This window comes from Cherax quadricarinatus, chromosome 18, assembly GCF_038502225.1.
Source record: "Cherax quadricarinatus isolate ZL_2023a chromosome 18, ASM3850222v1, whole genome shotgun sequence".
In the NCBI taxonomy this organism is placed as follows: domain Eukaryota; kingdom Metazoa; phylum Arthropoda; class Malacostraca; order Decapoda; family Parastacidae; genus Cherax; species Cherax quadricarinatus.
This window is the reverse complement of record NC_091309.1, coordinates 20615647-20641829: the sequence shown is the minus strand read 5'-3', so window position 1 is coordinate 20641829 and position 26183 is coordinate 20615647. Positions and strand designations below refer to the sequence as shown.

General features: G+C 41.9%; 1 protein-coding gene across 1 annotated transcript in view; it reads right to left on the bottom strand.

Annotated features, from left to right (window-relative positions):
- LOC128689434 (angiotensin-converting enzyme) overlaps window positions 1-26183 on the bottom strand; it is an 87793-nt gene that overhangs the window by 1237 nt on the left and 60373 nt on the right. Inside the window, exons 3-12 of the mRNA XM_053777738.2 lie at window positions 24864-25022; window positions 24243-24408; window positions 22836-22979; window positions 21980-22171; window positions 21487-21754; window positions 17944-18051; window positions 17462-17654; window positions 16537-16703; window positions 7456-7578; window positions 144-304 (exon numbers count right to left, since the gene is read on the bottom strand). Coding sequence (XP_053633713.1) covers window positions 144-304; window positions 7456-7578; window positions 16537-16703; window positions 17462-17654; window positions 17944-18051; window positions 21487-21754; window positions 21980-22171; window positions 22836-22979; window positions 24243-24408; window positions 24864-25022 — 1681 coding nt within the window. The remainder of the gene's footprint in view (window positions 1-143; window positions 305-7455; window positions 7579-16536; window positions 16704-17461; window positions 17655-17943; window positions 18052-21486; window positions 21755-21979; window positions 22172-22835; window positions 22980-24242; window positions 24409-24863; window positions 25023-26183) is intronic.

Genomic DNA, 26183 nt, shown 5'->3' with positions numbered 1-26183 from the left:
GGAAGGAAGAAAAAACGAGAGAGAAGGAGGAGCAGAAGAAAAGAAAGATGAAAACTATGACTATGACAATGCGGATGATAATGATGATGCAGATGGTATTGATGACAATTAAAACTGATGATGAAGCATCATCAGGGACTCACTCCAGCCGACGAACTCCCCCCGGTTCTGTGACTTGAGCCAGGCGATGAGAGGGGCAAAATACTCCAGGATGGGCTTAACATCCAACTTGCTCGTCTTGCCGCTTGTCAAAATCAACAGCGCCTCCGTCCAGGGCCGAGACTTGCCAAGTGATAATACGTTCCTGCAGTGAATGAAGTTGCATCTAAGTTATGCAGAAGCTAAACAAAACAGTAATGCTGTTAAATTATGGTGTTTAAACTATACACACTGTATGCTGGAACACCGTTCTTCCCCATTTCCCTGTTATACACAAAGTAGAGAATGGGAGGTAATGAGGTTTGATCTGGAGACGGGGAAGTGAGAAGTGCTGAAGTTCAGGGAATGTTTGTGTGAGCCATAGGGACATAGGAAGAAGAATCACAGAAGAAAAGTCACATACAATCTAGATAAGCCAACCACACAGCCATACTCCAGATCAAACCTAACCTTGTACAAGTTAACCATTTATTCCTTAACGTTAACTATTAATGTACTATGATATAGTGCCTGTACTCTTAAGAAATAGAGATGTGCACTTCGGAGGATCTGTCGTGGGGGTTCGAAAGGAGATATGATGGTTGAAGATAAACACACTTGTGGATGGTAACACTATATATTGTCAGACTGTGGTAAGGGAAGGGCCCAGCCTGCCGTGTTGCTGCCTGGTAGGTCTAAGCATGGACTGAGAGCAGGTAGCGCATCCCACTCACTCATGCCGCATCCTGTGACGTCATACAGTCACTAGGCCTAGTAGGGATCATCTATATAAAACATATGGATGGTACTATGATACTCAGCTAAGCTATACAACACATGAAAGGGGATCAGCAACTATGCTGACAGCTCGGTCATATTAGGTATGTCGTCTCAACATACAATACTATGCTATAGGCTGAACAGGAAGGTGGTTCAGGGCTGATTCTATACAATAACAAAGACATATGTAACTTAGAACTAATGGATGGTATCATAATGGATGTTAACATAATGAGTTTTAACATAATGGGCGTTAACGTAATGGGTGTTAATGTAATGAGTTTTAACGTAATGCATTACGACTTATAAGAACAAATCATGGTATAATATAGGATGGAATTGATCGATCGATCTGTATTCATGCACTCTATGGATTCTGAGGAAGAATAAATATATATATACAAGGTGAAATTAACAGCAAAGGCAAATCTGGTGCACAGATCAGTATTGCTAAATTCTCAGAATACGGAGGGAACGTGAACACAAAAAATTTCTGAAAAACTGATCAGCTAATAACAAGACAGACAGTTGACAACTTCATTCATCTCGGACATCTAATTATACAGGCTGTATACATTTAAACCCAATTCTGCGAGGGTAAGATTTGCATATGCAGAATGGTTATCATCTTTGGGTGGATCAAATTCTTCTGCAATGGCTAACACATGCCTTGACTGAGGACAATCTGAACGAGTATCTACAAAAGATACAGCTACATTCACTAGTGACTAGAATTACTAACTCTTCTGCTAGGAGTACTCAACTTGGCTGTTCGATACAGTAATTCTTGGCTCATTATAAAGTCACTAATGGGTGCTGGTGGCTTCACAGTCAGAATAAGATCTTCCTGGAGCAGGAATCGAATCACACCAGACCACAAGGGATCGGTTCTTTCTTACTGGAGGAATGAACAAACTCAGTGGAGTGGATGACTCTCCCCGGTTGAAAAAAATAACGCTATAACATGCAATATGAGCAAGGGAGAACGAATCTACTATCTCTCACTGCAAGCACCGACCACAAAATGTCCATCGTCAGCTGCGAGAATTTATCTCCGTGCATCGGCGTAATTATAAATTTTACGCCCACACCGCTGGCACCAATTTGTCGTGGGGGTTCGAAAGGAGATATGATGGTTGAAGATAAACACACTTGTGGATGGTAACACTATATATTGTCAGACTGTGGTAAGGAAAGGGCCCAGCCTGCCGTGTTCCTGCCTGGTAGGTCTAAGCATGGACTGAGAGTGAGGTAGCGCAGTTGCAATATACACAACGAGAAGCAATTATTACTACAGAAAAAGCGTCCTTCCTCCAAAATTTCCACCAGTCAACTATAGTGATAATATAGCATTTATTGTGGTGGAGACGAAAAAAAACTAGAAAAGCTAGATACAGCGATTGATAAACAAGGGTTGAGGCTCGACCGTTCGTCACTGTAGGAGCTGCCAGAAATCACCGGCTCTTCAACATGCAAGTTATACTTTTGTATCAATCAAATCACATATTACTCGGGTAGATAATTTCAAGTAGATCCTTCATGTGTTAGCCCAAATCACCGACCAGTATGTTTTAAATAAGTGACCCACTGATCAGATCAGATCGACTGGTCCAAACCCTCGACTGGTCCGAACACTTGATGGTCCGAACCCTTCACTGGTTACAAATGGATTCGTTGGACAATAAAGCAGACTGTAAACGGATGGGGTTGTAGGCGCCTTTATCAAACACAAACAATAAATATAAATCAGGAACGTACATGGTAAGCTGTCCAATATACAAGTACAGTTAGAAATAGAAATACAAATAGCTAGAGCTTCACTTAAGGAGGTTATTAATAGAATATTCAAGAGGTTGCTAGTAGAATTACAGTAAATCAACCATTCAAATCATTATGAAGCTCTGTGTAGTCTGCAGTCAATCAAACAAACGGGCTTCCACATGGATAAATTGTCATTTTTGTGGAAATTGGTGTCACGCCCCTTGTGCAGATATCCAAGAACTAGCGACAAGCAGTATTAAAACAGGGAAGTGTTTTTGGGTATGCCCAAATGAGGAAAATCTGTGGACAAAAATCACAAGGGTATTAAAAGAGGATAACATCAAAGCTGCTTTCATAGACAACCTGGAAGCTTTCTACAACAGATGGGAACATAAAAAGTCTGGGCTGAATGGTACTGCCCTTGATACTGGCCATGTAGTCAGAAACTGTAAGGCTGGAGGTGATGTCCTGGTAGTCAGTAAATGTGGGGCTGACAGTGCTGTCCTGGGAGATAGTAATGGTAAAGCTGGAGGTGCTGTCCTGGGAGACAGTAACGGTGAAGCTGGAGGTGCTGTCCTGGGAGACAGTAATGATGAAGCTGGAGGTGCTGTCCTGGGAGACAGTAATGGTGAAGCTGGAGGTGCTGTCCTGGGAGACAGTAATGGTGAAGCGGGAGGTGCTGTCCTGGGAGACAGTAATGGTGAAGCTGGAGATTTTGTCCAGGTAGTCGGGAATTATACACAGGAAGGAATACATATAAATGACCTCATAGGGGACAGGAGCCGTAGTGGGGAAACAAGTGTAGTCAAAGATAAGATAAAACCAATATTGCAAACTAGAAATACCACAGGAAATAGCAAACGAGGACTCCACTAGCAATAATGAGGATATATTACCAAAAACAACTGGTGGGAGCTCCATTGTTGGTGCTAGGGAGGATAGGAATAAGACAGGGAAACATGCACCAACAGGGAATACAGTCACAGAAACCCAAGGCAAACGGAAACCAAGCCTGTGCACATACTATGCACTTGGTATCTGCAGACATGGGAAATCTGGAAAAACAGACGGGACGTGCAACTATGACCACCCTAGAAAATGCCATGCCCATATGACAACAGGAAAATGCAAACTCCCTTCCTGTAAACTTTTTCACCCTGAAATGTGTACCTCTTCAGTACAGGAAAGACTGTGCTATAACTTAAATTGCCAGGCACACCATCTAAAGGGTACAAAAAGATACAAAACATCCAGGCCATGGGAAAACCTGGGTAGCCACAGCCACTCAAGAGGGAGAGGTTTTTTAGTGCCAGGAAGGAAAAAAACTGGCAGGAAATGGCAGAAATCGTACACCAAATCCAGTCATTCCTGGAGTGGAACCACAGTCGATGGCCTCCACTCCAAACCAACAGATACAGATACTAATGCCGGAAAAAAAAATCCCCCCCCCAGTACCAACAATACCACCAGTCCGATGACATTCTTCTTTGCAAATACACAGGGTCTAAAGCCAGCAACAAACAACAAAATACCTTTCATCCGTGGACTGCTTGCAGAGGCAAAGGCAATGTTCGCGGCTTTCACTGAGACCCATATAAAGGATCACTTGGACAACGAAATATGGATCCCAGGTTACAACCTATACAGATGTGACAGAGTGAACAGGCAAAAGGGAGGGGGGGGGGTTGGCCTGTACATTGCAGAGTCACTTGTTTGCAAAGAATTGCTAAATGCCTCAAATGATGTAGTGGAAGTTTTTGGCAGTATAGGTCGAGAACCAAAACCTAGTCATTGTGGTAGTCTACAAGCCTCCAGATGCAACATCCCAGCAATTCCAGGAACAGCTGCTAAAAATTGACCACTGTCTGGAAAATCTTCCAGCTCCTGCACCCAACATCTTGCTCCTGGGGGATTTCAACTTAAGGCACCTAAAATGGAGGAATATAGCAAATAATAGTTGCAGTAATAACACCAGGAGGCAGCTCTGATGAAAACTCACACTCACACGAGCTTTTAAATCTCTGCACAAAATTCAATTTAAACCAGCAAATAATAGAGCCTACTAGACTGGAGAATACACTAGACCTCATCTTCACTAACAATGATGATCTGATAAGAAATATCACCATATCAAAAACAATATACTCAGATCACAACATAATTGAGGTTCAGACATGTATGTGTGGAGCCCCAGACCGACATAATGAGACTAGTCACGAGGGAGCATTCACCAAATTCAACTTCAATAACAAAAACATAAAGTGGGACCAAGTAAACCAAGTCCTAACCGATATAAGCTGGGAAGATATACTAAGCAACACAGACCCCAACTTATGCCTAGAACAGATTAACTTGGTGGCACTCGATGTATGCACACGGCTTATTCCTCTAAGAAAAAGGAGAAGTAGATGTAAAATAGAAAGAGACAGGTGCTCCCTTTACAGGCGACGGAAAAGAATAACAGAGCGGCTAAAAGAGGTCAATATATCTGAAATGCGTAGGGAGACACTGGTCAGAGAAATAGCAAGCATCGAACTTAAGCTAAAGGAATCTTATAGGAGTCAGGAATCGCGGGAAGAACTAAAAGCCATAAATGAAATCGAAAGAAACCCAAAGTATTTCTTCTCCTATGCCAAATCAAAGTCGAGAACAACGTCCAGTATTGGGCCCCTACTTAAACAAGATGGGTCATACACAGATGACAGCAAGGAAATGAGTGAGCTACTCAAGTCCCAATATGACTCAGTTTTTAGCAAGCCGCTAACCAGACTGAGAGTCGAAGATCAAAATGAATTTTTTATGAAAGAGCCACAAAATTTGGTTAACACAAGCCTATCCGATGTTATCCTGACGCCAAATGAGTTCGAACAGGCGATAAATGACATGCCCATGCACTCTGCCCCAGGGCCAGACTCATGGAACTCCGTGTTCATCAAGAACTGCAAGAAGCCCCTATCACGAGCCTTTTCCATCCTATGGAGAGGGAGCATGGACACGGGGGTCGTCCCACAGTTACTAAAAACAACAGACATAACCCCACTCCACAAAGGGGGCAGTAAAGCAACAGCAAAGAACTACAGACCGATAGCACTAACATCCCATATCATAAAAATCTTTGAAAGGGTCCTAAGAAGCAAGATCACCACCCATCTAGAAACCCATCAGTTACACAACCCAGGGCAACATGGGTTTAGAACAGGTCGCTCCTGTCTGTCTCAACTATTGGATCACTACGACAAGGTCCTAAATGCACTAGAAGATAAAAAGAATGCAGATGTAATATATACAGACTTTGCAAAAGCCTTCGACAAGTGTGACCATGGCGTAATAGCGCACAAAATGCGTGCTAAAGGAATAACAGGAAAAGTCGGTCGATGGATCTATAATTTCCTCACTAACAGAACACAGAGTAGTCGTCAACAGAGTAAAGTCCGAGGCAGCTACGGTGAAAAGCTCTGTTCCACAAGGCACAGTACTCGCTCCCATCTTGTTCCTCATCCTCATATCCGACATAGACAAGGATGTCAGCCACAGCACTGTGTCTTCCTTTGCAGATGACACCCGAATCTGCATGACAGTGTCTTCCATTGCAGACACTGCAAGGCTCCAGGCGGACATCAACCAAATCTTTCAGTGGGCTGCAGAAAACAATATGAAGTTCAACGATGAGAAATTTCAATTACTCAGATATGGTAAACACGAGGAAATTAAATCTTCATCAGAGTACAAAACAAATTCTGGCCACAAAATAGAGCGAAACACCAACGTCAAAGACCTGGGAGTGATCATGTCGGAGGATCTCACCTTCAAGGACCATAACATTGTATCAATCGCATCTGCTAGAAAAATGACAGGATGGATAATGAGAACCTTCAAAACTAGGGAGGCCAAGCCCATGATGACACTCTTCAGGTCACTTGTTCTATCTAGGCTGGAATATTGGTGCACACTAACAGCACCTTTCAAGGCAGGTGAAATTGCTGACCTAGAAAATGTACAGAGAACCTTCACGGCGCGCATAACGGAGATAAAACACCTCAATTACTGGGAGCGCTTGAGGTTCCTAAACCTGTATTCCCTGGAACGTAGGCGGGAGAGATACATGATTATATACACCTGGAAAATCCTAGAGGGACTAGTACCGAACTTGCACACGAAAATCACTCACTACGAAAGCAAAAGACTTGGCAGACGATGCAACATCCCCCCAATGAAAAGCAGGGGTGTCGCTAGCACGTTAAGAGACCATACAATAAGTGTCAGGGGCCCGAGACTGTTCAACTGCCTCCCAGCATACATAAGGGGGATTACCAACAGACCCCTGGCAGTCTTCAAGCTGGCACTGGACAAGCACCTAAAGTCGGTTCCTGACCAGCCGGGCTGTGGCTCGTACGTTGGTTTGCGTGCAGCCAGCAGCAGCAGCCTGGTTGATCAGGCTCTGATCCACCAGGAGGCCTGGTCACAGACCGGGCCGCGGGGGCGTTGACCCCCGGAACTCTCTCCAGGTAAACTCATGCAGCATCCCATGCCGTCATACAGTCACTAGGTCTAGTAGGGATCGTCTATATAAAACATATGGATGGTACTATGATACTCAGCTAAACTATACAACACATGTAAGGGGATCAGCAACTATGCTGACAGATCATTTGAATTGTGATGTCTGCGTACTTCTGGCAAGACAGCTACTGAATGGATTGTGAATGTGTATACATTTATACATATGTAAAACAACCAATGGAAAAAATAGTGAGTTTTTTTCAAAGTGGTGCTTACCTGAGGAGTGTACCAGCTTTGTGGGAGCGGTAGATGTCACAGTGGTGGAGAGGACCCACGTGTCCCGCGGCCTTGCACAGCTCAGCGTGAAACTGGAACTGCACTATGAAGCTGATAAAGTACCTGGTGGTGGTGCAAGAGACGCCAGGATAAGCTCTCAGGTGCTGTGGTTTGTCTGATATTATTACAGTCATAGTTACTACATATAACCAGCATTTAGGAAAGCATAAATAACTCGTTACGATTGTAACTAGTGTATATAAACATGTAACTAGCTCATTACCACTGTAACTTGCTCAGCTATCAAAACTGCATCCCAGTTCCTGGACCCATTATGTACCTCTGTAATCTTTTGACTACCGCCCACAGGATGGGTATGAGGTGCATAATAAAGATATTAAACTGATTATTAAAGGAAACTTATGACGACGATTCTATCCGTCCTGGACCATTTTGTCAGGTTACAACAGTGACTTGAAAGTGGTCCAGGGAGGACCGATATGTCGTCGAAAGTTTGTTCCAGCCACAGTACTGATTTTTTATTCTTTGTATTCAGGGTTAAGCGCTAAACCCATAAGGGTCATACAACGTCTGTGGAATGGGAGGTAATTAAGTTTTGTCAGAGAGGTTAACTCCATTTCCTTGGGTCAAGAGCCCTTTTATCAGCGTCAAGGCACCGGTAATAGCGTTATTTTACTGATGTGAAGGATCATAATATGCGGAGCTAAAATACTGTAACTGTTCGTAGTCTTTTGGGTTGTCATGCTGCGAGGTGAGAGTATGGGCAGTGTAAATATACCAACAATCTATTTAGGTAAATGAACACATTGACAACGTTTGAATATTTATTTAGTCTACGTTTCACTCGCCGGGAGTTTATCAAGCATCAGTGTATGTTAACAGGCTAGAACATGGAATATACATTATATGAGGTGTAATATGGGATGGAGTTCAGACATAAAGGGTACACGATAAAAGATTTTAATGCCTGCAGCGGGAGGGGAACATGAGGCATCAAGAGCAAGGGGAGACAAATATATTTATGGAAAGTATGAAGTATAAAATAAATCAATACACACACACACAATATATATATACATATATAGATACATACATATATATATATATATATATATATATATATATATATATATATATATATATATATATATATATACATATATGCAAAACCACCACTCTGAAAGAATAGAGAAATTCCAAGCGCTTTCGTGACTACTCACATTATCATGTGAGTAGTCACGAAAGCGCTTGGAATTTCTCTATTCTTTCAGAGTGGTTGTTTTGCATATTTTGAAATCACCTGTTCACTGTGATCTTATTGCATATATATATATATTTATATATATATATATATATATATATATATATATATATATATATATATATATATATATATATATATATGTATGTGTGTGTGTGTGTGTGTGTGTGTGTGTGTGTATTGATTTATTTTATTATTATTATCACACTGGCCGATTCCCAACAAGGCAGGGTGGCCCGAAAAAGAAAAACTTTCACCATCATTCACTCCATCACTGTCTTGCCAGAAGGGTGTTTTACACTAGTTTTTAAACTGCAACATTAACACCCCTCCTTCAGAGTGCAGGCACTGTACTTCCCATCTCCAGGACTCAAGTCCGGCCTGCCGGTTTCCCTGAATCCCTTCATAAATGTTGCTTTGCTCACACTCCAACAGCACGTCAAGTATTAAAAACCATTTGTCTCCATTCACTCCTATCAAACACGCTCACGCATGCCCGCTGGAAGTCCAAGCCCCTCGCACACAAAACCTCCTTTACCCCATCCCTCCAACCTTTCCAAGGCCGACCCCTACCCCGCCTTCCTTCCACTGCAGACTGATACACTCTTGAAGTCATTCTGTTTCGCTCCATTCTCTCTACATGTCCGAACCACCTCAACAACCCTTCCTCAGCCCTCTGGACAACAGTTTTGGCAATCCCGCACCTCCTCCTAACTTCCAAACTACGAATTCTCTGCATTATATTCACACCACACATTGCCTTCAGACATGACATCTCCACTGCCTCCAGCCTTCTCCTTGCTGCAACATTCATCACCCATGCTTCACACCCATACAGGAGCGTTGGTAAAACTATACTCTCATACATTCCCCTCTTTGCTTCTAAGGACAAAGTTCTTTGTCTCCACAGACTCCTAAGTGCACCGCTCACCCTTTTCCCCCTCATCAATTCTATGATTCACCTCATCTTTCATAGACCCATCTGCTGACACGTCCGCTCCCAAATATCTGAATACATTCACCTCCTCCATACTCTCTCCCTCCAATCTGATATCCAATCTTTCATCACTTAATCTTTTTGTTATCCTCATAACCTTACTCTTTCCTGTATTCACTTTCAATTTTCTTCTTTTACACACCCTTCCAAATTCATCCACCAACCTCTGCAACTTCTCTTCAGAATCACCCAAGAGCACAGTGTCATCAGCAAAGAGCAACTGTGACAACTCCCACTTTATGTGTGATTCTTTATCTTTTAACTCCACACCTCTTGCCAAGACCCTCGCATTTACTTCTCTTACAACCCCATCTATAAATATATTGAACAACCACGTGACATCACACATCCTTGTCTAAGGCCTACTTTTACTGGGAAATAATTTCCCTCTTTCCTACACACTCTAACTTGAGCCTCACTATCATCGTAAAAACTTCACTGCTTTCAGTAACCTACCTCCTATACCATACATCTGCCACATTGCCCCCCTATCCACCCTGTCGTACGTTTTCCAAATCCATAAATGCCACAAAAACCTCTTTAGCCTTATCTAAATACTGTTCACTTATATGTTTCACTGTAAACACCTGGTCCACATACCCCCTACCTTTCCTAAAGCCTCCTTGTTCATCTGCTATCCTATTCTCTGTCTTACTCTTAATTCTTTCAATAACAACTCTACCATACGAAATATAAACACAAATGCAGTATGTGCAAGAAAGGTATAAAATACCGACAATATGAAAGTTAAGACACATGTGCAACATCTGGATATCTTTATTGTAGTAGACGTTTCGCCATCCAGTGGCTTTATCAATACAGATTCTAGGACATAATAGGAAGACAGTAGAACTATATACAAAAGATGAGGTAATCAGTCCCTCGGCCTTGGAGTTAGTGTTCACAGCATCGTGGTGGAGGAGAGTCTGGAGCAAAGGCAAGAAGACTGGCGCTTTTTATAGGCGTCAGTGAATGGGACGGGCAGCAGACGAGGGCAGTCACTGGTAGGCGGGATTCCCCAGTGGAAGTAGGTCCTTCCCAAAGACATGGGTTAGTTGCAGCAGCCGTGAAGAAGGTCTTGTAGATGTCCTCTGAACCAAGATTCCATGATGTTGCAGTGTCTGACAAGTTGTGCAAGAAAGGTATAAAATACCGACAATATGAAAGTTAAGACACATGTGCAACATCTGGATATCTTTATTGTAGTAGACGTCTTAACTTTCATATTGTCGGTATTTTATACCTTTCTTGCACAACTTGTCAGACACTGCAACATCATGGAATCTTGGTTCAGAGGACATCTACAAGACCTTCTTCACGGCTGCTGCAACTAACCCATGTCTTTGGGAAGGACCTACTTCCACTGGGGAATCCCGCCTACCAGTGACTGCCCTCGTCTGCTGCCCGTCCCATTCACTGACGCCTATAAAAAGCGCCAGTCTTCTTGCCTTTGCTCCAGACTCTCCTCCACCACGATGATGTGAACACTAACTCCAAGGCCGAGGGACTGATTACCTCATCTTTTGTATATAGTTCTACTGTCTTCCTATTATGTCCTAGAATCTTTATTGATAAAGCCACTGGATGGCGAAACGTCTACTACAATAAAGATATCCAGATGTTGCACATGTGTCTTAACTTTCACAAATGCAGTATAATGTGATCCCACATAAGAACATAGAACACTGAAGAAGGTCTACAACTTGTCCAATACCCCTGCCAAGCTACCCAAGACTCCATAACCCCACCCGGTAGATCATCAGATGCAGCATTCTCCACCTGACCTCAACATTCTGAACATGACTATAAATACTCTCGTACCTTCCAACCCCAGGTAGATCCGTGTGTGACTTGAAAAAGCCCACTGTGTGGGTGAAACGTTGTCAATAAAGGATCACATTATACTGCATTTGTGTTTATATTTCCATTGTGTCGATATTTTATACCATTTATTTCCAACTCTACCATACACTTTACCAGGTGTACTCAACAGACTTATCCCCCTATAATTTTTGCACTCTCTTTTGTCCCCTTTGCCTTTATACAAAGGAACTATGCATGCTCTCTGCCAATCCCTAGGTACCTTACCTTCTTCCATACATTTATTAAATAATAGCACCAACCACTCCAAAACTATATCCCCACCTGCTTTTAACATTTCTATCTTTATCCCATCAATCCTAGCTGCCTTACCCCCTTTCTTTCTACCTACTGCCTTACGAACTTCCCCACACACTCACAACTGGCTCCTCCTCACTCCTACAAGATGTTATTCCTCCTTGCCCTATACACGAAATCACAGCTTCTCTATCTTCATCAACGTTCAACAATTCCTCAAAATATTCCCTCCATCTTCCCAATACCTCTAACTCTCCATTTAATAACTCTCCTCTCCTATTTTTAACTGACAAATCCATTTGTTCTCTAGGCTTCCATAACTTGTTAATCTCACTCCAAAACTTTTTCTTATTTTCAACAAAATTTGTTGATAACATCTCACCCACTCTCATTTGCTCTCTTTTTACATTGCTTCACCACTCTCTTAACCTCTCTCTTTTTCTCCATATACTCTTCCCTCCTTGCATCACTTCTACTTTGTAAAAACTTCTCATATGCTAACTTAAGAACAAAAGAAAGAAGGAACACTGCAGCAGGCCTACTGGCCCATGCGAGGCAGGTCCAACTCTCCTACCGGCTTAAGCCAATGCCCCAACCTAGTCAGGTCAGGTCACATTCACTTAAGGAAGAAGCACGGCATCTGACCTAGTAGCACAAGCTAGTCAGGTCCAACTCACACCCACCCGCACCCACTCGTGTATTTATCTAACCTATTTTTAAAACTATAAATGTTTTAGCCTCTATAACTGTACTTGGGAGTTTGTTTCACTCATCCACAACTCTATTACCAAACCAGTGCTTTCCTATATCCTTCCTGAACCTGAACTTTTCCAACCTAAAGCCATTGCTGCGAGTCCTGTCTATGTTAGATATTTTTAGCACGCTATTTACATCCCCTTTATTTATTCCTGTTTTCCATTTATACACCTCAATCATATCTCCCCTAATTCTACGCCTTTCTAGAGAGTGCAGATTCAGGGTCCTTAGTCTATCCTCATAGGGAAGATTTCTGATACATGGGATCAACTTTGTCATCCTCCTTTGTAAGTTTTCCAGTGCATTTATATCCATTCTATAATACAGTGACAAGAACTATGCAGCATAATCTAAATGAGGCCTCACCAAAGATATACAGAGTTGAAGAACAACCTGAGGATTCCTATTATTTATGCTTCTTGATATGAAGCCAAGGATTCTGTTTGCTTTATTGCAAACACTTATGCACTGTTGTCTTGGTTTTAAGATTACTGCTAGCCAGAACTCCCAAATCTTTTTCGCAATCAATAATATTAAGATCTAAATTATTTAGTTTATATGTGGCATGGTTATTTTCCTCTGTCTATATTAAACTGCATCTGCCACTTCTCCGACCACTGCATCAATCTATTCAAACCCTCCTGGAGTGCTCTAATGTCCTCTTCAGAATAAATTCGACGGCCTATTTTGGTGTCATCGGCAAACTTGCTTATGTCGCTATTTATTCCCTCATTTATGTTGTTTATGTAGATTGTGAACAACAAAGGGCCCAACACTGACCCTTGTGGAACATCGCTTGTGACGCATCCCCACTCTGATTTCTCCCCATTTATGCAAACTCTCTGCTGCCTTTCAACCATGCCTCTATCCAAGAAAAAATTTCTCCTCCTATTCCGTGTGTCTTAAGTTTCCTCAATAGTCTCTGATGTGGAACTCTATCAAAAGCTTTACTGAAGTCCTTACACACTATATCATATTCATTACCATGATCTACCTCCTCAAATACCTTAGTGAAAAAAGTTAATAAATTCGTAAGGCAGGAACACCCTTTAGGTATTACCACATATATAATAGGTATTAACATATACGATAGGTATTAACACATATATAATAGGTAATACGAGGCCTGGTCACAGACCGGATCGCGGTGGTGTTAATCCCCAAACCCTCTCCAGGTATTTCCAGGTATATATAATAGGTATTAAGTGATGGTCATGTTGTAGGATCTCCAGACTGTACCTCCTAAATATAAAAGCTACCTGTTATGGGTCTACCTACCTACATGGAGGGTGTTCCGGGGGTCAACGCCCCCGCGGCCCAGTCCTTGACCAGGCCCCCCCCGTGGATCAGGGCTTGATCAATCAGGCTGTTACTGCTGATTGCATATAGTCCAACGTACAAATGCAGCCCGGCTGATCGGGTGCTGACCTAAAGTCAGCTCCCTCTTGAAGGCAGCCAGGGGTCTATTGGTAATTCCCCTTATGCCTGGTGGGAGGCTGTTGAACAGTCTTGGTCCCTGGTCACTTACTGTGTTTTCTCTTAGTGCACAAATGGCGCCCCTACTTTTCAGTGGGAGTATGCTGCACCATTAGCCCAGTCTTTTGCTTTCGTTGGGAGAGATTTCTGTGTGCAGATTTGGGACCAGTCCCTCTAGGACTTTCCAGGTGTAAATTAAATTATGACGTATCTCTATCTTGCCTGCGCTTCAGTGAGTACACGTCACGTGACTCCAAGCGTTCCCAGTAATTAAGGTGTTTGACGGAACTTATATGTGCAGTAAAGGTTCTCTGTACATATTCTATATCTGCGATTTCACCTGCCTTGAATGGAGCTGCTAGTTAGTGTACAGCAGCATTCCAGCCTAGCAGATGTGATAGTGATGCTGTTGTGATCCTTAAGGTGAGATCTTCTGACATTAACACTCCCAAGTCTTTCACACTACTTTTCCGCTCTATTGTGTGATTAAAATTTGTAGTATACTCAGTTCTAGCTATTATTTCCTTTAGTTTCCATAACAGAAGTTAAAATTTGTCCTCATTAGACATCATATTGCTTTCTTTTGCCCATTGGAAAACTTGGTTTATATCTGCTTGGAGATTTACCGTGTCCTCAATGGATGACAGTCTCACATACATTCTAGTATCGTCTACAAAAGATAAGACGATGCTATGGTTTACATCTCTGTCTATGTTTGATATGAGGATGAGTAACAGGATGAGGACGAGTACAGTGCCTTGTGGAACAGCTTTTCACTCGGGCAGCCTCCGACTTAACTCTGTTTTCCACTACTCTTTTGTTAGACTGGTTAGAAAGTTGAAGCTCCTTCAGCCCACATAGCACGCATTTTGTGCGCTATTACACTTGTCAAAGGATTTTGCAAAACCTGCGTATACTACATCTGATTTCTGTCTGTCTTCCATTGCATCATAGTGGTCCAGTAGTTACGAGAGGCAGACTCGACCTGATCTAAATTCATGCTGCCCTGGATTGTGCAATTGTTGGGAATCCAAGTGATTTGCGATCATGTTTTTTAGAACTCTTTCAAAGATTTTTATGATGTGGGACGTCCGAGTTATTGGGTAATTGTACATGTAATTGAAATGAAAGCCGCTGCTAGACACCTCTTGTGAAACTGTCGATATTCCTTTCCGCGTCTTTCTGCTTCATGGGATGACTGTGAGAGCTGCGATGGCTCACATCCGCGTTGCTCATGTTATCTGCAGTACAAGTTTATTTGTGTTCTCAGATACAAATATTCAAATACCTTTATGTTTCACAAACACACTTTTAAGCAACCCTCTCATGGCGTAATGTAAATGCCAGCACTGCTGCTTTCAAGACTGATTTTCTTACTGTTGGTTAAGTCTTTAATGGCGGAGTTGGTGGCTGTATGCTACTGTATTACATACCGAGAAGACCTTGATTATGTTCCCAGATGCTTTGTTGTTAGAGTGGATGATATATGATTTATATGATTTCTGTCCTGGGCATGTTGAATATCTATCACAGCTCGCTTCTTACAGTCACCGAGGAAAAAAAAAAGGAAGGAAACTGCAATGAATTAACTAGAAGTAAAGCAGCCGGTCTTCAACCGAAAAGCTCACTTAAACATTCCATGTGGGGACTGCCAAAAAGTAAACATCAATCATATCTGTTTTTAAAACTACTTGTGGAGTTTGCCTCCTTTACTTTTATATGCGGCTAATTCCACTTTCCATCTATCCGGAGAGAGAAGTACTTCCTAACATCCCTATGAAATGCTTTTAGGTTCATCTTTGTTCCATGTTTCTAATCCTTAGATTTCAAACAGTTTGTCCTTATCCGCTTTATCAATTCTCCTCTAGTTTTCTCTTCCAGGTTAGTTATATTCGATTGTGTGGTATTTGTCCTGTATGCATGAAGTTTTATTGGCTCCGGTAGAGGGGCTAGTATTCCAGAATATAAAAGTGTAACTGCTACAGTATATAAGGGCTGGACAAGGAACAAACAAAGGGAGGAAGGACGGTGTATTTAAATGTGCACCAAAGGAGAACGTTTCTAAGGACAGAGAAGGAAACATGCAGAACTGGGTGTTTCGCGAAATACAGTGGTCCAGTGTGTAATTACCTATTGTGAGTTACCTATTTTGATGTCCTGTCTTCTGTTAGAATTTTATTGTATAAGCGTTTAAAATTCTCACTAGTTTTAACTCTGTTTCTTCTGTTTTCATTCCAGCTATCTACCACTATTTTCAAAATAATATTTTCCAATACCTCTTCGACAATGGTTCCTTGCCCATTTTTTCAGTGCCGTTTATAAATGAATATGCAGTATTATATTTCTCTTGTTTTCCAACGAATGCAGTAAATAAGTTTGGTGCTCACCCGATGTGAGGGACGTTAGTAGTAATGTGGTAACAGCGAGGGGAGTAAATGAGTGTAATACTCACCTGATGTAAGGAACGTTGGCAGGAATGTGGAACTTAGCGCCAGGGTCGAAGTCATCTTCATCTCTGGGAAGGGGCGGTGACACGCCCTGCAGGGACAATCGGAGCTCCCACCATCGACGGTTGAGGGATAACTCTCCAGTCTTCCCGCTGAATACTTCCCACCGCCACTGTTGAGGACACGTCACTTATTGCAATACACATATGCTGCTAATATTGCTGTGTCAATGAACAATGTATTTTTGAGTGACAGAACATAATTTTGAGTTTAACAGACGCTTAAAAACTAGAAAGAGCTAACAAATGAATTTGAAAAAAAACAGAATTTGCAGATCCACTGAACATTACAAAGAAATGTATCGAGGATAGAGATAGTAACAAGATCAGCACGATACAATATGAGACTGCTAGACTTGGCGATACTGCAAGGACAATACCTATGGCAGTTCTGCTTATATTGAGATTTGAATCAAATGAAATGTAAATTGTGTGGGCAAAGACAAGGTCACACACATAAACGCTATATCACAGATCGTTCAATAATATAATCCCTTAATAGAAGTGTAAACAAATAAAAAATAACTTAATGATATATGAAATCTTGAGTTTACATTCTGAATCATCTGAGTAAACAAACAACAGTACCATATACCGTACTGAGATGATAATCTATCAAATTATTAAACTGTAATATTCAAAGATCAAATCATTTCTTCGGTGGTTCTGCTAAAGACACTGATTCATTCCTTCTGTTAGTACCGCTCACTGGATGAGCTGCGGGTGCGGCAGCGCCGTATAGCCCTTGTGGTTTAGCGCTTCTTTTTTATTGTAATAATAATAATGCGGGTGCGCTATCATTAACCGCTCAGGAAGAATAATTAATAAATCGCAAATATTCAGCAATCAATCTTTAATACATAGGACTCACTAAATCCACCAAGTATCCAAAAGGCAGAAAAGCTATCTTATCCAGAGCCATGGTAAAGAGGAAGTTGATGTCGGTCTCGTAGGAGTCATCGACGTTCTCCAACAGACCGATGGACTGGAGGTGGTGGGGGGTGGAGGCAGACAATGCTAGTACATCCCCCACTGCTTCGTGGAATCCGGGATTAGCGCCATCTCTGCCGAAATACATGGTGAAAGAGTGTTAACACCGGTTCAAATAAATTAAATAACATTCAAAATACGATCAAAGTGACATTACAACCAATTCAGAAGTACAAGATAGAATCATTAAAGGTTCAGTAAGAGAATAAACAAACTGTGTATGCACAGAAGGGGGTGATGTGAACAAGTGATACTGATAGTTGTAACTACTTCAAGATGAAAGGCTGACAGACGTACCTACCTGGAAATGAAAGGTTGGTAGCGGTACCTACCTGGAAATGAAAGGTTGGTAGCGGTACCTACCTGAAGATGAAAGGTTGGTTGCGGTACTGAATGTCGTACTGAATGTGACCCATCTCGTGGTGAATGGTAATGAGGTCTTCTGTCGTCACTCGAGTACACTGCTTGATCCTAGTTACGCCACAAAGAAGTAACTTAGAAATCCGTTTACAAATTTATTATCAAAACATTACACAATCATCCACAACTCGCCCACAAAACTGAAGGAGAAATTATGACGAGGCTTCGGTCTGTCCTGAACCATTCCATGAACATACCAATAAGCCATGATTAAAGATTCTGTTGTACATTTAATAGTTTTATAAAAGCAAGTTTATTTGTGTAATAAGTAAGTAAGTAAGTTTATTCAGGTATACACAAATACAGTTACATAGAATTATCATACATAGCAGCATATGTGTAGAGAACCTAGGATAACCCAAAAAAGTCAGACAGAGTGACTTATTTCCATTGGGGGTATGTGTAGCTACCCTATTTCGCGGCTTATTAGACGCATTTTTCCCATAAAATGTCTCCAAAAACCACCCTGCGTCCTATAAACTGAAAGTCAGTGAGGGGAGCTATATGTTTGGGGCTGTGGCGTGGGCTGGGCTCTCCCAGTTACGTCCGATGCAGAGCCATTGAAACTAAAGTCCAATGTTTCAAAATTACAGTAAATTAATAACGTTTTGAGACAAGCTATTTATGAAATACGGATACTGTACTGGGATACTGACAGAAAACGATATTCCTCCTTAAGTAACACCTTCCTTTCTTATTAAACTATTGCAGTCACAAAGCAGCGTCATTTATGGTAGGAACTTGAAAATAACGTTACCGTAGACTGCGCTATCGTTAGCACATGCTGGGTATTTTCACTTTATTACTAGGTATCGGTAATCATATTTACCGTATGTTATGGTACTTATAGTGTCAATTATTTCCAAGGGAATAAGGTGGCCCAACAACAGCTGAAGCAGCCATTTTTGTTTATACAAAGAGTCACGGACAAAGACGCATCAGTATGAACTCCGGGACCCTCACTATATAGTTACGCACAGAGCAGCAACTCAGCTACCAGCGACTGTTTTATCAGTTCAAATTGAGAGACCATCGGGGTGTTCAGGTGAGCACTAGGCCTTTGTTTTAATATCTTTATTATGCACCTCATACTAATCTGTGGGCGGTAGTCAAAGGATTAGAGGTACATAATGGGTCCAGGGACTGGGCCCCAAAGTTTTGAAAGCTAAACAAGGTACAGAGGTAGTGAACTCACAAGTTACAAAGGTAATGAATCATGCAAGCACTAGGCCTATCGTATGTTTTGACCTACCCATAAATCAAACATAATCTTATTTCTGCATGTAAAATTACCACAGGTTTCAGTGGAGTAAATATTACCTGGTATTAGGCACACTTAGCTTTTTTTCTGATTATTACCTTCTAAACCGGGATGCGTCTAATGCATCGGAACGTCTAATAAGCCGCAAAATATGGTATTTTGTCTATCTGTTCATTCATCGTTATTTATGCCTAGTCTTGAAGAACGAAACACTTGTGCAACACTGGAGTATTTTTATTGTGGAAACGTTTCGCCAGCAAGTGGAGAATGGTGGAAGAAGAGACTGAAGTAGTTAGTCCCTTAGCCTGAAGATGTGGTCAGTCCACCAATCCTGATAAAAGTACAGCACATGCTGTTTGTTGTTTTATTTATCAGGAGACTGGACAAGTGTCTCTTGACACGGGTCTTAACCATTGTACAGCACATGCAGCGCTGCAGTTGTAGGCTGCGTCTCCAGTGGAAAAATCCACTGGTGTAAGTAGGTCATGCCTATAGGTTTGGGAAGCATTGAAGAATTTCCTGTATCAAGATCCCAAGATGGTTCTGTGTCTGACAGGTATTGTCACATAAATGGTTTAGAAAACCAACAACTGTCGGTTTTCTAAACCGATATGAGGTGGTTAGTCTTCACAGATTACGTGATATGATAATTTCACCCTCGCAGATTCCCTGTACATTTATTCTTTCCGAATAAATATGAACGAGGGACTAGCAGCATCAGCGTCACTCAGGCACATGTAACAGACTTACGTGATTTTTTTTTTATTTAGCAAAATAGGATATATCAGCAATGTACTGCTACCTTATTCTATATGATAGTTACATTATGGGAACGTGAAGACTGTCCCTATGTAAAGTTTTCCCAGCTGCATATTCCCTAGTAAGCTTGACCCTAAAGTTTCTGATCTGGGAGCGAACCTTTGTACTCTATGATAACTGGTTACCTGTAAATGTATGTTAAAGGAGAGATCTGTAGCCTAAACACATGGTTAACAATTAATTCCTAATTTTGGTATTGCAAATTTACCTATTTGGGAAAGTTATCCCACTAATAACTACGACGATCTTTGCTTAACGATAATCAATGGTATATACTGTGACACTGCTAAGTAAATTGTTCATTTCACCAATGGTCAGTCACAACACATACTACGATCTGAGATAGGGGCCTATTTCGTTGGTTGAGTACCTCTTATTAAGAGAGGTGCCTTGGCGCTGGTGAGGTCTTGATCCAAGGAATTGAACCTGAATGCTCCTTCCTTGAATCGAACCTACTGCCTCGTATTTATCCAGGCTTTCTATGACCCCTATGGATTTTGTGCTAACCTCCATACATATCATGATCATTTGTTGAGTAATTCCCAGGTCTCCTGTGCACTTCTAGATAGTTTAACCTGAGTTATTTCGTTAGGCGAGGGTAGAGATTCTAGAGTGGACACACAATAGCTCAGTCAGAATTCTGATAAGTCCGACATACCCTTCTGTAATTTAAAATTACGGAATAATACTCCTCACGAGAAGTTCCTTGATGCTGGGGAGGGGTTCTTTGTCCAAGGACTTGGACTTGTTCCCCCCTTCCTTGACTGAACACAGTCAGTGGGACACAGTTAAGGAAGGGCAAGCCCTAAACCATACGGGTTCAGGGCTTCCCCTTCAATATAATGTTAATAATAATAAAACACACAATAATGGCCGCTCCCCGCCTTTGCGTTCTAGCTAGACGACCAGTGATATTTAATCATCATTAATTAATATCGCTTCCAGTGGCAACAGTTTTCTATTAAATGTAATTTAAATCTTTCTGAATTGATAATAAAGTTTTAATAAATGCGTATTTTTGTTAAGTTCGCGCCCCCTGATTCGAACGCCTTGTTTACATAGAATTTATTACCAAATACTCATAATGAACCTCGGTGGAAGAGTAGAGCCTATGTAGGCAACTTTTAACACAATTATCATTAGTAGCAAATGGTTAACCTATCATACATATATTTTTTTAATTAAATATATTAGTAATCTGAAGTTTCTTGACAGTACAATATTAGAATTTACTAAAAATCCCGTAAAATAAAAGAATTATATATTAAAAATATCTAAATCCTTTAGATAAGAGAAGTGAACATTTACTGTCCACAGAGAGCCTTAAGTATTTTTTTTTGTTTTATCAGATACGACTATCTGCAGAAAGCCTGAAGTCTCTTAGATGTGTGTGGACGTTGACTAACCTGTAGTCGATGCCATTACAGAAGTCCCAGGCTGAGGCGTGGCACACCACCTCCCTGTCGGTAGGTTTGACGATGAGCGATTTCTGCCAGAAACCCAAGGGCATGGGGTCGAGCCCCAGCGACGTGAAGAATTCCTCGGCCAGACGGAACATGTGGAGGGGCATGTAGCCTTGGCGCAGGAGGGAAGCGGTTACGTCTACAGAGGTGCGACCAGGGTATGGAATGGTCAAGTCCTGGGTGTGGGTCCACGTTTGAGCCCACATGTTCCCTGGGAAAGGGAAATATTTATTATATTAGCGAGGAAGCGTTAAATCTTTAAGGGTAATAAAGCACTTGCAGAATACAAGATAATTATGTTTAAACTGAGGAAAGGGGAGAGTAGCTCCAGTTCCTTGAATCAAGGCACCCCTCCGTCTAAAAATACACTTAAGGGAAGGGTGGGGAAAGAGCTGGTATCTAAACCCGTAAACGCTGATATTTAATCGTGGATTACCTAGAAGGTGGGCTGGGATGGGTCCAGAGCGGGGCACCACCTTCTCTCCATACTTTTCCCGCAGTTTCTTCCTGACGTAGGCGTGCAGGTGCTCGTACAGCGGCCGCAGCACATCCCAAAGCTCCTGCAATTCTTTGTGTAAGTCGTCTGTCTCGTAGTCACTCCTCCAATATGCCCCGGCGTCCTCGAACCCTGGAGACGACACATGAATGCTTGGATAATTACATCTTAGTACCACTGATTGAACAGGATCTACAAACTAAATTTTCCATAGCCAAACCAGTGAATACATGCAGCGGTGATTATCAGTTGTAGAAAAATCGATCATTGCCACTCATCCTCCCTGTTCCTTCTCTACCCTGTGATTCCTTCTTTGCTCCTAATTCTCCATCCTTCTGCATCTTCTGCCTCCTAGTTTCTTTGGCCCCTACTCTTCTATCTGCATCGTTCCTCTGTCCCTACTCTTCTATGTCCCTTCCTCGCTAATTTGTCTACCAGGCAACCATTGGACAGGCGGTGGATTGAACACTCCACGACTCCTTGACAAATCTCCTGCCTCGACACTTCTCCATTAAATTTTTGCTGGGCTCGTTCTTTTACACATGTTGCCCTTGTTAACCTAGCAATAATTCATAGCCGTGCATTATGGGTAGCATCCTAGGATAGAGGATCAAAGAACCTCAACAGAAATAAGCCACACTCATTGACTTTCTAGGGTTATCCTGCATTGTTATCCTACATTACTAAACCCTCTAGGTCAAAAATCCGAATAAAACCTTCATCCTGTGTTGCTGCCCTTCTCTATCTGCAGAATTATTATTTTCATCCACCTTTCTCTTTTCCCCTCAGCACTTACCATTGAGCCTGGCGGCCTCATTGGCCAGCTGGACGAAGCGGATGTACTTGTGTCTGAGCGGCTTGCCCGCAGCCTCCCGCCATGCCCGCCACACATAGCGCAGTTCCTCAGGGTCCCGCGACCTCGCCATGATCTGCGTCACTTCTGTAACCGTACTAATAAATGAGCACCTGTGACAGTGATGGTGGGGTGGAAGGAAAGAACTATTGACTTCAAGGATTACCGAGTCCGAAAGGACGTTCAGTGGTCTGTAACACAACACATCAACATACACAATTATATCCACACAAATAAAAATCTCGCCACACTAACAACTACCACACATAGTCATATCAATAATGAAATACTGCAATAAATACTATCACTTACAATAAGTTAAAAAATAATCTGGCTGCGTTTAACGAACGGAGGATCGAGTTTCCATAACACCCTGTGCTTAATACCCATAGTGAGTTTGCATATAATGTAAATATATAATCTCTGCTCCTTCTTTAAAAATACAACCACTGAAATAATACACACACACACAAAAAAATTAAAAGTTTACTAAGTCCGGACAAGCATTTCGATGATAATAATGATAATGATCTTGTTCTGCTAGAGTCGCAAAAATATAACCAGTTAACAGCACGTCGTGTAAGAAAGGTATAAAATACCGACAATATGAAAGTTAAGACACATGTGCAACATCTGGATATCTTTATTGTAGACGTTTCGCCATCCAGTGGCTTTATCAATACAGATTCTAGGACATAATAGGAAGACAGTAGAACTATATACAAAAGATGAGGTAATCAGTCCCTCGGCCTTGGAGTTAGTGTTCACAGCATCGTGGTGGAGGAGAATCTGGATTCTCCTCCACCACGATACTGTGAACACTAACTCCAAGGCCGAGGGACTGATTACCTCATCTTTTGTATATAGTTCTACTGTCTTCCTATTATGTCCTAGAATCTGTATTGATAAAGCCACTGGATGGCGAAACGTCTACAATAAAGATATCCAGATGTTGCACATGTGTCTTAACTTTCATAACAGCACGTCACAAACCACATAAAGGGTCCGGAGATTCTACACGCAGGTAATTATGTGTGAGATGCGTAAGCCCAATCCCTAATATACAGTGAATAGTTTCATTGTAGAAACTGTTGTTGAAAAAATACAACCACATACTGCCTAACCGTGTACAGCTTGGTACTCGTGGGCTTGAAACCTCCGAAAGCCATGTAAAGTTTGATGTGGACCAAAAAGTCATTGAGAAATAGGTCTGCTAAAGAGCATACTCGATATAGAAGCCTTTGCTATTGCTATATCGAGCATGCTCATGGCCCGGGCACCAACAGAGCTCCACTCTTGCTATGTAAGGCGTGAGGGCGGCTGTTGAATGCGACAACTGGCACAACTTACCGGGCTCCAGGCTGAGTGTGGGGACGCAGCCGATTTCGTTGTCCTCAGCATCGAAGTCGGCGTAGTAGTCGTAGTCGCCGTTGGGGAGTCGGCGTTGCGTGGAGTCGTACTTGCAGATTTTGGCCGTGGAATATGTGGTCTTCATGTCCTGCACCAGCTCCGACAGCTGAAAGTGGAAGTCACCAGTGGGATTTGGGTAATTTATATAGTGTATACACTGTCTTGCTCTCCTGCTTCTTAATTTTAGTATTTATACATTATTTTAACAAGCACATATATATTGTCGTCACAATTTGTATTAATATTTGATTTAGATTTAGATTTTGCCGCAGAAGTGGCATGGTTCATGTGTTTATATGCTCATCTCTCTTTTCTCTCGCCACCCACTTCCTTTACTTTATATTTCTCTCTTCTTCCTTCTCACTTTTCTGTTTTCCTAACTCCTTCATTCTTTCTTACTCTTCTTTCCTTCCTCTCTGTCCCCTCAATTCTAATCTTCTCTTTCCTTTTCTCCTTCCTGTCTTTCATCCTGTCCTCCATGTTAACATTATCTTCCCTACCTCCCTCTTCCGCCAATTTCTCTCTCCCATCATGTTCACTCCTCCTTTTCCTCCCACCTACCTCTTGCAGCTTCTCCTTGGGAAGAGCAGCCTTCCCCAGAACTGTGACGAAGGAGAACATTCTCCTGACGAGAGGATTAGTGAAGTTCTTCCAGGCGAAGGTGGTGGCTTGCTTCCACTTGTTGCGGTGGAACTCAGACCACTCCATCTGCCGCAAAAGCTGTACACACAAAATAAAAAAAAATGAAAAATTATGTAACAACTTGTTAAAAAAATACTGCATAAAATCCGGGAATAAAATAGAAAAAAAGTAAGGGAAACGAAAAATTTATAGGAAAGTGTGAGGAGGGAAAAATTAGAAACAAAATAAATAAATATAGTAAGAAGGTAAAAGAAGCTAGAGAATGTAATATATATAGAGAAAACGTGGAAAAATACTAAATTTATACATCCTAAATTTCTCTTTATTTAGCAAAATTGGAGGCATCGGCAGTGTGCCACTACCCTATTATATACGATAGTTACACCGTGGTAACAAACGCAAACTGTCCCGTACGTAGAGAAGGAGGAACACGACTACTGTGTTCCTTTAGTATTAGGTTCCTTCATATTTCCTATATTTACTCCTGTTCACAGGAGGAAATAATAACTAGAACTAAGTATACTACGAACTCCAATCACACAATAGAGCGGAAAAGTAATGTGAAGGACCTGGGTGTGGTAATGTCCGAAGACCTCACCTTCAAGGACCACAACAATGCCACTATCACATCTGCGAGGAAACTGATAGGATGGATAATGAGAACATTCAAGACAAGAGATGCTAAGCCAGTGATGATCCTTTTTAAATAACTTATTCTTTCTAGGCTGGAATACTGCTGTACATTAACATCCCCATTCAAGGCAGATGAAATTGCAGATCTAGAGAATGTACAGAGAACCTTTACTGCACGTATAAGTTCCATCAAACACCTTAATTACTGGGAGCGCCTGGAAGCACTTGACCTGTACTCACTGGAGCGCAGGCGAGATTCTGGAGGGACTGGTCCCCAACATGCACACAGCAATCACTCCATACGAAAGCAAAAGACTTGGCAGGCGATGCAACATACCCCCAGTGAAAAGTAGGGGCGCCACTGGTACACTAAGAGAAAACACAATAAGTGTCCGGGGCCCAAGACTGTTCAACAGCCTCCCACCAGCAATAAGGGGCATTACGGGAAGACCCCTGGTTGTCTTCAAGAGGGAGCTGGACAGATACCTAAAGATGGTGCCTGATCAGCCGGGCTGTGGTTCGTACGTTGGATTGCGTGCGGCCAGCAGTAACAGCCTCGTTGATCAGGCCCTGATCCACCGGGAGGCCTAGTCGTGGACCGGGCCG